General features: G+C 41.8%; 1 protein-coding gene across 1 annotated transcript; it reads left to right on the top strand.

Moving 5' to 3' along the window:
- Positions 1 to 627: 627 nt before the first annotated feature.
- On the top strand, positions 628 to 13,850 carry Cdo1 (cysteine dioxygenase type 1). The gene is made up of 5 exons (XM_051200835.1): positions 628 to 960; positions 4,737 to 4,814; positions 6,926 to 7,080; positions 11,428 to 11,597; positions 13,198 to 13,850. The coding sequence occupies exons 1-5, from the start codon at positions 791 to 793 to the stop codon at positions 13,225 to 13,227; spliced, it is 603 nt and encodes a 200-aa protein (XP_051056792.1). The 5' UTR covers positions 628 to 790; the 3' UTR covers positions 13,228 to 13,850.
- Positions 13,851 to 14,632: the final 782 nt, after the last annotated feature.

Below are 14,632 nucleotides of genomic sequence, written 5' to 3'. Positions count from 1 at the left end.
TGTGGTAATTTACCCATAATGCTATGTATTTAGATTTTAAAAGAAGAGGGAAAACCCTAGCACTCTGGAGGCGGGCAGGCAGATATTTGAGTTCAAGGCCAGCCTGGTCTACAGCCAGCCAGCACTATGGTATGATGCTAAAGCAAAGGTTAATTATCACCTTGCTTGGGACATGTATGTGAACTATTAGGATTCACATGGGTCCCCCTCATTTATCTTTCCAAGCACCTTAGCTGCATTTGGAAGATGGGTTCCCTTTCCTCACTACCCCCCCACCCCACCCCCTCCACCTAAAACGCACAGAAATGCATTGTAAACCATGTCCAGGTGGTGTGTAGGAAAAGGGATGGGATGGGCTGCCAAAATCCGCTGCTAAAAGCGGGGGAGAAATTGCCCAAAGCTTACCACTGCTGTAGAGCAAGGGCATTCTCAAAGGGCTGGCGCACACAGGCAACCAGGTCTTGTGCCAGGGCCTTCCCTCTGGCGCGCTCCATCTCTGGCCCCTTTCTCGGGCTCTCCGCCTCACTCCACCCCCTGACGGCGGTTGGTACGTTCTGGATGACTCCAAGAGCTTAAAAAGGGCCCGGGAGGGCGGATTCCGCAGCTTTGGTATTGACTGGTGCGGTGCACTAGGCTGGTCTCCGGTGACTCCCAGACCTGAGTCTCAAAACCTTTGAGAAAGCCTGTAGTGCTGTGGGTCCGGGCGTCCGGGTCCTGGGCGTGTCGGGTGTCCAGCTGCAGCCGGGGTCCTCGCAGCCGGCCTGGAGGGGCGCACCGCAACCCTGTGGGGATGGAACGGACCGAGCTGTTGAAGCCGAGGACCCTGGCCGACCTCATCCGCATCCTGCATGAGCTCTTCGCGGGCGACGAGGTCAATGTGGAGGAGGTGCAGGCTGTTCTGGAAGCCTACGAGAGCAATCCCGCCGAGTGGGCTTTGTACGCCAAATTCGACCAGTACAGGTGAGCATGCCTGGGCTTCTGCAAAGCTAGGTCCTCCCAGTAGGAAGGGAGGCCGCCCGCCCGCACTACTCTCAGGTTTTCTACTCTCGTCTCCCGCAAAACCCCGCCACCCCCACCCCAGCCTCCAACACAGCGACACCCCACCCCACCTCTGCAGCCGTCTCTGGCACAGCACTTCGGGACCCCTCCACCGCCTGGCATACTGAAGCTCCCACCGGGTGGCCGCCTGGGACTGACTACAGACGGTCGGAGGGCGCTCCAGATCACCCTGCCAGCCATCAAGAAAGGGGTGGTGGTGGGAGACACAATCCCAAGTCAGCCCTCAGTCCCCAAGCCTGGAACACTTTCCTGTAAAACAGCACGCTGATTTTTCGAACTGTTACCATACAGTTCTTCCAAACCACTCACCCCCACTGAGGGTTGGATCACCCACTGTCAGCTTTTGTAAATTGGGCACAGCGGTGCTTTTGCAGTCCCCCAAGCCTTTGGTCTTCTCTGGACCTTGTTTCCCAGAGTCTAGAAGGGAAAACTAAATAAAGACCCGCTACTTTCCGGATCCACTTAAGTGAGGTGTCTGGTAGGCTGGGACCTTTGGAAGCTTTGATTTAGGGATTAAGTCTGAGCGATCCTCAGCCCTCAGGGGCCAGAGTAAACTCTTGAGGCTTCTGTGTAGAAGGAAGAGCAAACTTCTTGGGTGTTTGTGCTTGATAGACTGACTAGTGAGAGGAAAGGATGGCAGAGAAGGGGACTTTACCTCAGAAGTTGTCTCTCCTTAACATGTAACATGTATAATAAAGTTCTGTCAGCAAGGACCCTTTCAACTGTACTTTGGAACCTGAAGTAGTAAAAAGTAAGGACAAGTAGGATGGCATTTTGTGTTTGGGAACTGGTGTTAGGCAATCTCCTTTGAATCTGGTCACTCAGTTCTGAGCTGGGTCCTGCAAGGGAACACTGATATGTCTACTTAAATGCTAGCAGATAATTGCCAGTTTGTGGGCCAAGTGCTCCTCCAGTCACTTCACACAGTGGGAGACAAAGCTGTATTTATCTCTATTTGACAAGCAAAGACCAGCAGGAAAGGAGTTGGGTACTCTACACAAGGTCTCTTTAGGAGCCTACAATGAAGAAGGCCACCTCCAGTGGAAATCAACCATATTTTTTTAAAAATTGAAATACATATAATGTTACCATTTATTAAAGATTAAAGCAACTATGGATACTAATGAGGTGGATTACTTGTTTATTTTTACATAAAGAAATCTTGGTTGAATATTTGTTATTTTGATTTTACATTTGAATGAAAGATTATTAAACATGAAGAAAAGTGAGGCTGGACATGATGCTTACCTGTGGGAGGTGGAGGTAGGCAAACCTCAGCTGCACTGTGAGTTCACAACCTAGGATCCATAAAATTTCCATAAAGATGCCCCCTCACCTTCACACCAGCACGATGGCACACACACACACATGCCCACACACGATACACACAATAGTAATACATTTTAAAGACTAATTGTTACAGTCATGTGATGACACAGGTGAGTGCTGCTGGTTACCAATTTATTACACATTACAATTTATTTGGAATTAATTTTGGGGGCTGTGCAATCAAAAATTGTATACTGTTCCAATTTTCTATGGCCCCACATTCCTCTGTGTAATGCCCAATTTAAGAAGCTGGGCTGTAAACCACCATGCAACTTGCTCTAGACCTGTGACAAATTTTTCTGTTACAATAGCACATCTGGAGATATAGCATTGTCCAAGTGAAATTAACCAGGTGTGTTGCAATAGCTCTGCTCTCTAGACAATGGCATTGCCAGGGACTTCTCCCCTCATCCAAGGCTCAGCACGTTAAGATAAAGGTGATGGCTGGGATAAGGGTGGACTATAGGGAGAATAAGAGAGGAAGATAGACATGAATTCTATAGTATTGTTCTTGGTACCCAGAAGGGTTCCAACCTGTGTGTGATCTGAGGGTTGGAACAAGACTGTGTGTTCCATTATCCAGACAGTGAGTTCTCTGAAGAAGTGGGGTGTTAATACAGGAACCCTGTTTACTGTGATTCAGAGACTGTATGTACAGCCCCTTCCTAGGTCATAAGGAACTCAAGTATAAGGGAGACTAACAACTAAAAAGAAAATAGTAGTACTTAGTAACTCTCCAGAGACCCATGTCCTGCAAACACTGGCCCTGAGCCTGAGGCATGTTATGAAGGACAGGACAAGAGCGAAGCTGCATGGTGAGCATGAGTTAACAGATGACAGTGGACAAACAATACCAAGACGAATGTACACAAGCCTTCCTTACTGGTAGAGACGGCAGTCAGAAATTAACAACGAATGTCACAACCCTCAGACGCTGCTGGCTAGACTGGCAACAGGATCGTTTGGACCAAATTACAACTTAAGAGTAAGAGTGTCCTTAGGAGAGTTGTTTTGGTTTGGATTTTTTTTTTTCTTGCCAATTATAATAGGCAGTACTATTCTGACCTAATGTAGCCTTTGTTCTGGAATTTATTTGAACCCTCAGCTTATTTGTGCATAACTTTTCCTTATGAGTGCTTTTGAATGTGATTGTATCAGGGCTTTACTAGTAAAACTGGGCAGAATTCTAGAACAGTCCTTTAATGAAACTTTGGTCCTCAAAGCCTACTATAAGGGGGAAAAGCCCAAAACAATAGCAACATTCTTTTCTGGAGTTGTAATGAACTTTCTGAATGCCTTCAGAAAGCTACTTTTTATTAGTTTGAGACTGATAAGAATGGAGAAACATAAAATTTGGATTATTTTTCCCCTGTTATCTGTTCATACCGGTAGTCAAAACTGAACAGCTACCGCAGGAAAGTCAGCAAATCAAAATACAGAAAGGTCTTTTCACTCTTCCTGAACAAAAAAAAAAAAAAAAAAAAAAAAAAGAAAGAAAGAAAGAAAGAAATATATATATATATATATCAGAAAAGACAAAGGTCAGCTATGAGAAAACAGTTTTCATTTGTTCTGGGTTCTGATTTCAAAACCCATGTTCAAGTTTTATTGAGGTAGAATTTGAGGACTCCTATGCACAGTAGGTTAGATGGTCCACAGTGAAAGCCTGCCAACAGCTAGACCTTTGAGTGGCATCTGCCACTTCTGGGAAATGTGTCTGGAGGCTAAGTACTGCTTTCTTTAAATAATGCCTCCTTTGTTTTAAACAAAAGCAAAAAATGCACATTGAAGTGGACCACACTTTGTTGAGGCTAAAGGAAGCAAGTTGTGCTTATTATTTTTAGATGTCTGTGTGAACAAAACTGAACTATAGATTTAATTCAGGAATACACATTAACATTAAATGGGTGTGACCAATTGGTACTGAGAGAAAGAGGGTTTGCTAAAATGAGCCTGTATGGTTCCATGCTCTATCCTCTCCTTGACAGTTTTTGAAAAACTGAAAATTTGTTTGGTTTAGTTTTGGGTTTCCTTGTTACTGTTTTTATTTTGCTTTGATTTTACATATCCCTTATTCTTGTTTTGTTTTTAAAAGAACAAACCCTAAGCCCTACAAATGGCTCCTACTGAGCCTTTACATTTGAATGACAGATTATTAAACAGAAAAAAAAAAAAGTAAGGCTGGGATTCCTAGCACTTGGGAGGTAGAGTGCAGCCTGGGCTAAGTGAGACCCTTGTTTAAAATGATAATAATAGTAAGAGTAACTTACACTTCGTTCGTTATGCTTACTTTTTCTAGTTCTCTTCTCAGCAGTCAGATTCAGACTGGCATATATCTGTCTTTTTAGGTATACTCGAAATCTTGTGGATCAAGGAAATGGAAAGTTTAATCTGATGATTCTATGCTGGGGTGAAGGACACGGCAGGTAATACAGCAACTCACTCACTGCAGTATTCCTTTGAGTGCTCCTCCCTCGGGACTCCTCCCACCCTCCGAGGTTCCTTCTTGCTCTTCTTTGATAAATCTATGGCTTGCCTGGGCATGGTGGCACACACCTTTAATCACCCCATAAGAGCCCGAAGCAGATGGCTTTCTGTGAGTTCCAGATAGTTACAAAAAGCCATGTGTCAGTACTCTGAAGTAACATTTTGGGGTGTGGCCTACACTATTGTGAATATGTGTTTGTGGTACTTCATTGATGAAGTTGAGATTAGATACACAATGTTTTCTATTTTGCACATTTCTGCCAGCTTCTTAGACTGTTAACTGCTTTTATAATGTGTTTTTAAAGAGGCATTTAGTAATCTCAAGATTCATTTAGTATTAAGTTATGGTATACACCGTGAATTCTAGGACAGCCAGGGCTATATAGTGAGACTCTATCTCAAAATACATATTTGAAAAATAATCTATGCTTTGCAAAGCTAGGAATCAAATCTCATACACACTGCAAACACTCTACCCTCTAACATTGAACTACATCCCAGCCCCATTCAACATATGTCTTACAGTGTCTGGCCCAGCATGTGAACAGAAAGTAGTGCCAGGCTAGTCACCGACTTCATGAAGACTAGCAATTCACATTTTAGAATTATTTATTTACGTTGTCCACTAATCTCCTCATGGAATTATCACCGGGGATGGGAGTCAGGGGTGCACTGTATACATTAAAATAAATCATCCCCATCACTCCCCGCCACAGCCAGCAAGATGGCTCAGTGGGTAAATGTGATTGCCACCAAGCTCAATGATTCTCTCCAATTACTGGAATCCACAGAGAAAAACCAACTCATACAAGTTGTGTACACACACACACACACACACACACACACACACATACACACTAAATAAGAAGATGTAAAATAATGAAAATAAAAACAAGGCCTCCACCCCAAACGAGTAGTAATTCAGGGGAGGCAAAGAGTCACCTTAATTCAAAGTCTCTGTCTCTTATGGAGTTAAACCGTTTTTGGAACTGTGCTTAACCCTGACCTTTGACCTTTGTGGTATGTGAGATGTGTCAACAACTGTGGGACCAAAGACCAAACTGGTAAGATTTGGAGCTAGAAAAACATGTCACAAAATCAGAAAAATTCTGTCTACCTCTAGTTAATTGTTCAACTTCTTTACCAGGAAGGCAATTATTTATTTTACTTTTTGCATCATTAAACAAATGTTTACAGCACAAACATTGTAACACACCTTAAAATAATTTTCCACAACAATTGGGGATGCCCCAGGAAGGCAATTTAAACTAACACCAATACTTTAAAATTTGTTTTCTTTAGTTTGTATATTGGTCAGCTTTGTTACCATCTGAATTAAGTGATTCCAGTGTGGTGCAATTATTATAGATGAGTATCTTCATTCTTTTAACATTTCTTTAATGAACCCCTCCTCCTGTGTTCCTGTGTGTGTGTGTGTGTGTGTGTGCGCGCGCGTGCATGCGTGTGATGCCAGAGATAAAATCCAGGACCTCACATACTATGCAAGCACTCTTCCACTTCTAATATTCATTCCTTATCATTTTTAACACAGTTGAAGTGAATTATTAAATGCTGCATTTTCCAGACATTGTGTCACACCTGTAATCCCAGCAAACCTGTGATCCTCCCTTCCGAAGCAGGAAGATCATGAATTCTAACCCAGTCCCAACTGCATAATGAGGCCTGTCTCAAAGACAACTATAAGCAAAAGAAAAAAAAAAAAAACCAGAACACTGTATGGGAGAAAAACATAAAAGGAAAGGTTTCTGGGTTTGTGTTTTGTTACTAGATAATAGTTTTAACATTTTAAAAGCTGTAAGGCACTCTTCAGTGGGAGCTTATATCTAAACTGTAAATTACATGCCTTGATGCTGATCATGTGTTGTTACTGTGCCCAAAGCAATGATGCTGAATTGTAGATTGATAGCTGTAAAATACAGCAACTGAAGGAACTGGGTCCTGTGAGCTTCTTAACAGTGTATCTGTTTCCACTCAATCAGTGGGGTACTAGACCAAGTCCTGAGTTGTTTGTCCTTTTGTGCACCTATAGCAGTATTCACGATCACACGGATTCCCACTGCTTTTTGAAGATGCTGCAAGGAAACCTAAAGGAGACATTGTTTGCCTGGCCTGACAAAAAATCAAATGAGATGATCAAGAAGTCAGAAAGGACCTTGAGGGAAAACCAGTGTGCCTACATTAATGGTAACAACCTATTCTTTGTCTATGAGCACGGAGGGAAAGCTGAACTCTTTTCTATGTTGTTGATGGAAAATAGTTGCAATATGGCCTAAACACAATGGGTTTCTATGACTTTAAAGCAGGATTAGATCCATTCATTCAAAACATGTGCATGAAGATTGTCATTCATTGGAAAGTTGTTTACTGTCAAAACTTAGAACAGAGTGGGTGGAATATGAATTCACACAGAAGAGGTGTGTCTACTTGGGAAATGTATAGTGTGTTTGTAATAGAAAATGCAAGAACATGTTCTGGAAGTGATTAAGAACATTAGCCAGTGCCTATTTTTCTAAATTGCATACAACATACCTAAAAGACTTTTCTCAAGGGAAATTTTGCAATGTATATTGTTGGGCAATGACTTACAGATATCTTACCAAGAATTTGTTCTTTCCCTCATGTCTTCTAGAATAGCCAAATGCTCCCCAGGAGAGGCAGTGAATTTACTTCAATTTCTAAAAGGGATCACAACTTTCCAGAAGGTCATTAAAATATATGAGATTCATAATTTTTATTCTCATTTATACATGAGATTGCCAGTACATATGAAGATTAAATAATGTGTCTGGAGTCCCTCGGTTTTTAAATATTTAGCTGGCATTTGAATCCACGAGTTTGAGTCCAAACATATGCTTTTAATCAGGATGCTGTCCTGCTTATATAAAATAAAATATTACAATTTTTCCCTGGCAAATGCAGTATTTCCTTCATATATCTTAGAGTCTAGGATTGGCCTTGCTACTTGGATTAAATTTATTAGATTATTAGTTTAGGAATGCAAATCACTTATGAAGATCAGATTGTATGTGAAATGTTTTCTCTTGTATTCCCATTCCACTAGTTTGTGGGTCTCCTCTGCAGATATTTTAATTTGTTTTCTCAGACGTTTGAGAGTTGCTAATATAGAAGGCGCACCAGCTTTATAACAACAGACTTGTTACTGATACCACAGCGCAGGAAAGCTAAAAGCCTCTTAGGGTAATTACTTTCAGCTGGAATCAGTCTTGGAGACTGTCCATTCCATCTGGAAAAGAGCTTTGTCAGGGGTCTCCAGTGCAGAAGCCTGGAGTAGCCAATCCGGCCGTGAAGGATGCAGACTCGGTAGAAAAGGTTTCGGTAAGGACTTGATGAATACTGAAAGAACAGCAGTGATCACCAACCCCAATGAGAGAGTCCTGACTCTTTTTCCATAGAAGTGTTAAATTCTGGTCTTTGATGTTAATTTTTGCCAATCAGTGGGGTGAGCTAAACTGAAAAAAAAAATGTATAGACTAATTGCTGAAATATATTAAAAGCTTTCCAACCTCTGATTTTTACAGATTAGGGGTAGACCCGTCCAGAGAAGGGTCCTTGCATGGAAACTTGAGGAATGGGGGCAAATGGAAAGGCAGAAAGGGTTGGACAGGAGATATCAGGAGACTATAAAGATCAAGACACCAGCCTCCAGGGGCAATAGAAAGATGAGCCTTTGCCCATCAACAGAGCTGTAATTGGGAATGTCTTTACCCATTTAGTATCCACATACAATATAAGATGGAGGTAAGACGGAAGCCGGAACAGACTCAGCAGCCTGTTTCAACTGGGCAAAGGTCAACAGGACCTTGATTTAAAAAAAGAAAGAAAAGAAGGAAGGAAGGAAGGAAGGAAGGAAGGAAGAAAGAAAGAAAGAAAGAAAGAAAGAAAGAAAGAAAGAAAGGAAGGAAGAAAAGTCTAGTATGACTGTAACAAGAGGGTGTACCAGACACAAAGGAGAGAAAGAGGCAAAGATGAAAATGCCAAGACTATGAACATCGAGGCTCACGAATGGACCTTGGGCTCTTCTAAAGGATGGGTGATTTGATCTCATGGCCTTTGACTTCAAGATTGTCTGTTGTGAGCCTGTTGGTGTGAGCATCTGCAGTAAGAAAAGCAAAACATTATTTGTATGCAGAGCATTCAGTTAACACCGAACACCCATTCGAAATTGTGCATAGGCAGGTACTAGATCATTTTGGTTTTATTAATGAGAATTGTTGGCATGTCATGTAGCTTCAGCTCTCAAAAGGCTGAGGCAGGAGGATTTTTTTTTTTTTTTTTTTTGGAAGTTTGAAGCAAACCTGGGCTACATAGTGAGTCCAGTATCCACGTTGGAGACAGACATTCTGAAGAGAATATTGGGCCAGGCATGATGGCACACACCTCTAATCCCAACACTAAGGAGATAGAGGCCAGCCTGGTCTATGTAATGAGTTCCAAGACAGCCAGAGTTACATAGTGAGATCCTATCTTGAAAAAAAAAAAAAAAAAAAAAAAAACAATGAGAGGGAGAGAGACAGAGAGAGAACATGAACATAGTTTTGTTTTGTTTTTTATCTTCCTGGACATAGTTGTCCCTGGCTAGGTTGGTTATCTCTAAGCCAGGGATCACTGGCCACCTATATGTCCCCTTGATGTCACCCAAGCCTTCCCTTTGCTTTTTCCTGTGTTGGATGGAGTTTATTTCCTGAGCTTATGTTGTGTTGCTCCTTGGTTCACACTCTTGTTTGTGTGAGCCTACTTTCCCATGTCCCTTTATGAAAGCAGTCATGAATGCCCAATTTTTGAGACTACCTAATATCTGAAAAACAAAACCCTGTGTTCAGATCTTATAACTTGGTGGATTGATGATCTGGATTTGGATTGTGACCTGTCAGTCACTGTCCCTCAGAAGGCTGTATCTTTGTCTTTTAGTACACTCTGTTCCTGTTCCTATTCAGAGTCCATGGTCATTGTGACTCTTAACTCTTTCTCTGAGAGATCTTTTGGAAATGTTTGGACTCTTCTCATGTGGTGCCTTCATTCTGCCCCATGTTGTTTCAAATAAAGTCACCTAAGGACTCATCATTCTGCCAGGTGCTTTGTTACTTTCAGTTTGAACACTTGTGCCCATCAAGCCAAGAAATATCCTCACACTGTTCCTGTGAGTTGTGTATCAAAAGGCCTCTTGTGTGGATCTTAAGCTCCCTGAACATGTCCTTTGATAATTTTTTCCTTTCCTATTATTTTAATCATTGTCCTTTGAGTCTCTGAATCCTCCTCAACTTTTTCTGCCAGCCCTGCTGTTCGGGTTTTGTTTTATTCGGCGATCCTCCTGCCTCTGCCTCTCCAGCATTCCTACAGGCATGCACCACCACATCCAGCTCTCTTTTTGTTTTGAGAAACCTTTTTGAGGCTGCAGGTGTAGCTCAGCTTAGAGTGTTTGCCCAGCATGCATGCACAAAGTCCCGGGTTCAATCCCTAGCCCCACGTAATGCAGCCCTGAACTTGGGAGGTGGGAAAGGTGGATTCAGAAGGTCAAGGTAACCATGGGCTGCATGAGAGCTTTGGGTATTTCGTCCCAGGGAGGATGCTAAAAACAGACTTTCCCAGATCTTCTCAAGTGTCCTGTTTCAACTTGCTTTTCCAGGCTGCTCAGGCTGCCCTCTGTCTTCTGCACTAGAGGCTAATTCAGTTGTGTACTCATGTGTAAAATCCAGGGACAAAAAAGTTCCCCGATGGCTCTAAACACAGGACAGGGCTTGTTGACAGGACTGCCCTCTGAGGGTCAGGCAGAGCCCTTTAGTGGAGGAGGTGCCGGTGGCAGGATGGGGTGGGGAGGGCTTTTCTCTGAAGCTGGTGAGACTCCTTTCCAGCTCCACAGAGATGGAGTCCTGGGTGTGGCTGGCTGGTGAGAAAAGCCAGAGTCTTGCTGTTCACACCTGACCTGTTGCTTCATTCATTTGCTTATAACCTGGTACCCACCAGTCTTGAGTTCAGCCATGGTACTCTTTCTAAACAGAAAATCTCTGTATTCTACTGAGGTTGACAGCATGGAGGGGAGGGGAATGGTAAAAGGGTTTAAGACCTTACTTCCTAAACAACCTTTCAAGCAGTCAGTGTGTTTAGGCCAGTCTTCACTTGTTTCCAGAAAGTTCCTGGTACTGTCAATTCCTGAGCTCTTTGGGGGTTTCAAAATACAGTTTCTCTCTTGGGTTTTCCCCTGAGTAGTTTAGGATTTTTGTTTTTGTTTTGTTTTGTTTTAAATGAAACTACCTTTTAAGCTTTCACATTCTAATGAATGATTTCTTTTTTGCTATATTGTATCTTGTTTTAGTCTTTCAGTTTAATGTGAGGCAATTTGCAGTAAGGATGCCTGCATGGCCCTTACTAACCACAACAAGCAAATTAATTCAAATGGCTATTCACCCCACACTCATCAGTGTCAATGAAAGTTTGTGGGTGATTAGGAAACTTTTTGCCTTCAGCTGCCATCTTGTTTCCTTGATTGTTTTCTGTCCTCTTTTGTCTGTTCAGATTCCATTGGATTACATCGAGTAGAGAATGTCAGCCACACAGAGCCTGCTGTGAGCCTTCACTTGTACAGTCCACCATTCGATACATGCCATGCCTTTGATCAAAGAACAGGACACAAGAACAAAGTCACTATGACATTCCACAGCAAATTTGGAATCAGGACTCCATTTGTAAGTACAGTTTCCTGGGTTCAAATGACTTAGAAGGGGCTGGAGAGATGGTGCAGATCTTAAAAGCACTTGTTGCTCTTGCAGAGAACCCAGGTTCAGTTCCCAGGACACACATGGGTTCCACATCATTCTTAACTCCATCTCTAGAGGATCTGATGCCAGTGTCTTCTTTGTTGTTGTTGTTATTGTTATTTTTTTTCCAAGACAGGGTTTCTCTGTGTAGCTTTTGGAGCGTGTCCTAGAACTAGCTCTGTAGAACAGGCTGGCCTTGAACTCACAGAGATCCGCCTGCCTCTGCACTGGGTCCTCTTATGACCTCTATGGGCAGGCATGCACATTGTGCATATACATACATGTAGGCAAAACACTCATACACATAAAATAAATCTTTTTAAAAAATACATGACTTAGAGGTTGGCAGTAGTGTGTTTCATGTAGGCTTTTATTGTTCTAAGTTTATTTAATGTGCTGGAGAGATGGCACAAGAACTCATGGTTCTTACAGACAACTTGCATTTGGGTCCCAGGACTGATGTTCAACAGCTTACAATTGCCTTTAACTCCAGCTCCAGGGAGATCCAATGCCTCTGGCCAACTTAGACACCTATACTCACAGGCATATACCTACACATACATGCACATTATTTTAAAAATAATATGCATTATTTAAATATCACAAATTTAGATATTCTTGAATGAGATCTCAGGGTCAAAGTCCATTCTGTCCTTATTATGTCTTATATGTTGGAGACAGTTTATTTTTTTAATTAAATTAAATGCAAACATTTGTTTCTTTGAAACTTTGATATGCATGCTCATTCCTAAAGAAAATGTTATCTCCAGCTGGGAAATAAGACTGAAGTCTTTATTTGGCCTATTTCCCACTATATGGCCTAGTGTTTACAGCTCTAATTTACTGGGACATCAATAAATTGCATTTAAGGAGACTGTTCTGAAGCTGTGTTTTGACTATCACATGTGCTAGCTAGTTCATTGAGACGTAATGCTCTTTAGACCACAAATATATTGAGATATGCTATATGCTAAGACATCCTTGAAGGACAAGCATTCCCCCCCCATAAGGCAACCAATATTGGTCAGGCAGTTTTCTGTCATTGCTAAAATAAATTGGGATGGTCTTCATTTAATCATGAATGAAGTACATGGAAACTTGTCAAGAAATAGTACATGGAAACGAGCTGCCATAATCCTTGAGTAATGTATTGCCCCATGTTGCCTTTGTCTTCCACTTTAAAAGACATTCTTACCACAAAAAGAAAGCCAGAGGCTCCATTGTCCTGGACAGGCTTTCAAATAACGCTTGAGAAACAAGACCACTTAGAACAGTGGTTCTCAGCCTTCCTAATGTTGCAACCCTTTAATATGGTTCCTCATGTGGTAGTGATCCCTAACCATAAAATTGTTTTCGTTGCTACTTCATAACTGTAATTTTACTAGTTATGAATTATAATGTAAATATCTATGTTTCCTGACGGTCTTTGGGGAATCGAAACCCACATGTTGAGAACCACTTACTTAGCACAAGCCCTCATGCCTTGTGCAAAAATTCTTCCACGGCTTTCTCTTTTCCTTCCTTACAGCCAACTTCAGGATCGCTGGAGAACAACTAAGACATACCAAGCCCTGTGAAGTTTTGCTTCCGGGTCCTCTGAATGTTTACCTTGGGCAGAGAGGCCACCCACCATTTGCTGTCCAGTAACACAGTTAAATAAAGCCCGTGCTTGGCTCTCCAAGTGTCGCCAAGTGGTGTCCTGAGCTATGCAGGAGAAAATCCCACTAAAGAAAAAGTCTCGCGATTTTTAATGGTCAAATCACATTGCCCTGAGTTCTTCTGTCCTCTAACCCATGGAAACTCTACTGGGGGCTATCAGTGGGGGCATTTCAGCCTTTGGTAACTCTCTGGTGTCCAAGCTGTAATAAGCAAAAGTAAAATGTCTGTTTTGATATACCTGGAAGACTAAATGTAGAAACCTTTAATATACTTTGTATGTTCGTAATATTTGACAAGAATTTTTTTAATCTGGATTTTATTTTTTCAAGCCTATTTGACAGATTTCTACACTGTGGAGAATAGGGAAGCATATAGCAGTATGGTAGTGAACAGCAGTGAGTTTAGAAATGTACCTGTACCCAGACCTCCTGCAAACAGAAACCTGAAACTGTGTTTAATGTGTCCCCCTTTGTACTGTCACCAAAATTGCCAAACAACTTTAATAAAACTGGATTTGAGAAGAATTAAAGGTTGCCTTTTTGATGCATGTGATAAAAATCATCATATAAGTGATAATTTCTTAAATTTAGATAAATTACCAAAGCAATGTGAAAAGATACTTTGGTTTGGGAGAGGGTCTCTCTCTCTCTCTCTCTCTCTCTCTCTCTCTCTCTCTCTGTGTGTGTGTGTGTGTGTGTGTGTGTGTGTTGCTAGCAATCAAACTCAAGTTTTCTTGCGTATTATGCATGTACTTCACCACTGAGGTATACCTCCATCCTCAAAGATGTTTTTTATGATATAGGGTTGTGAAGGCTAAGTACCTACATTCAACAGCAACTTGCAGGTCTTATTTTCACTAATTCACAAGAATACCAACACAGGGGCAGTCTTGCCTGGAATTTGCATGTGTGTCCTTATTTACATGTATTCAAATGTGGCTTTGTATCCAACATTTAAACAGTGAAATGTTGTAGAAGAAGATAGATTCCTAACATCTTAACCCCTGAAGCTACCTGGCAACATTAGGCGAGGCTGTATTTTCATCTAGCCTGCTACAGCCCCAATTCACCTGTTTAGACAGTTGTCTTATGGGTTCTCTTGTCATCTTGGAGTGGGTGTCTTGGGACTCAGATGGGAAGTGAAGTCTTTTCTGAAAATGGTTTCTATACCTCAGACATGCTTATACTAAGCTTCTCATTTTTGAGGTGGATACTAATGTTTTTTGAATGCTTACTCTGAGTAAAGATCATTCAGTTACTAGGATGTAATACAAATTCATTCTGGAAAGCAAGCCTAATAAATTA

This window comes from Phodopus roborovskii, unplaced genomic scaffold, assembly GCF_943737965.1.
Source record: "Phodopus roborovskii unplaced genomic scaffold, PHOROB, whole genome shotgun sequence".
Lineage (NCBI taxonomy): Eukaryota > Metazoa > Chordata > Mammalia > Rodentia > Cricetidae > Phodopus > Phodopus roborovskii.
This window is presented reverse-complemented; position numbering and strand designations above follow the sequence as displayed.

What these genes read in the sequence shown, in the direction of transcription:
- Cdo1 (XM_051200835.1), top strand. Translation starts at nt 791, where the DNA reads ATGGAACGGACCGAGCTGTTGAAGCCGAGGACCCTGGCCGACCTCATC. An exon ending in GCCAAATTCGACCAGTACAG is followed by an intron (nt 961 to 4,736) that starts GTGAGCATGCCT and finishes CTGTCTTTTTAG; the next exon opens with GTATACTCGAAATCTTGTGG. An exon ending in TGGGGTGAAGGACACGGCAG is followed by an intron (nt 4,815 to 6,925) that starts GTAATACAGCAA and finishes GTGCACCTATAG; the next exon opens with CAGTATTCACGATCACACGG.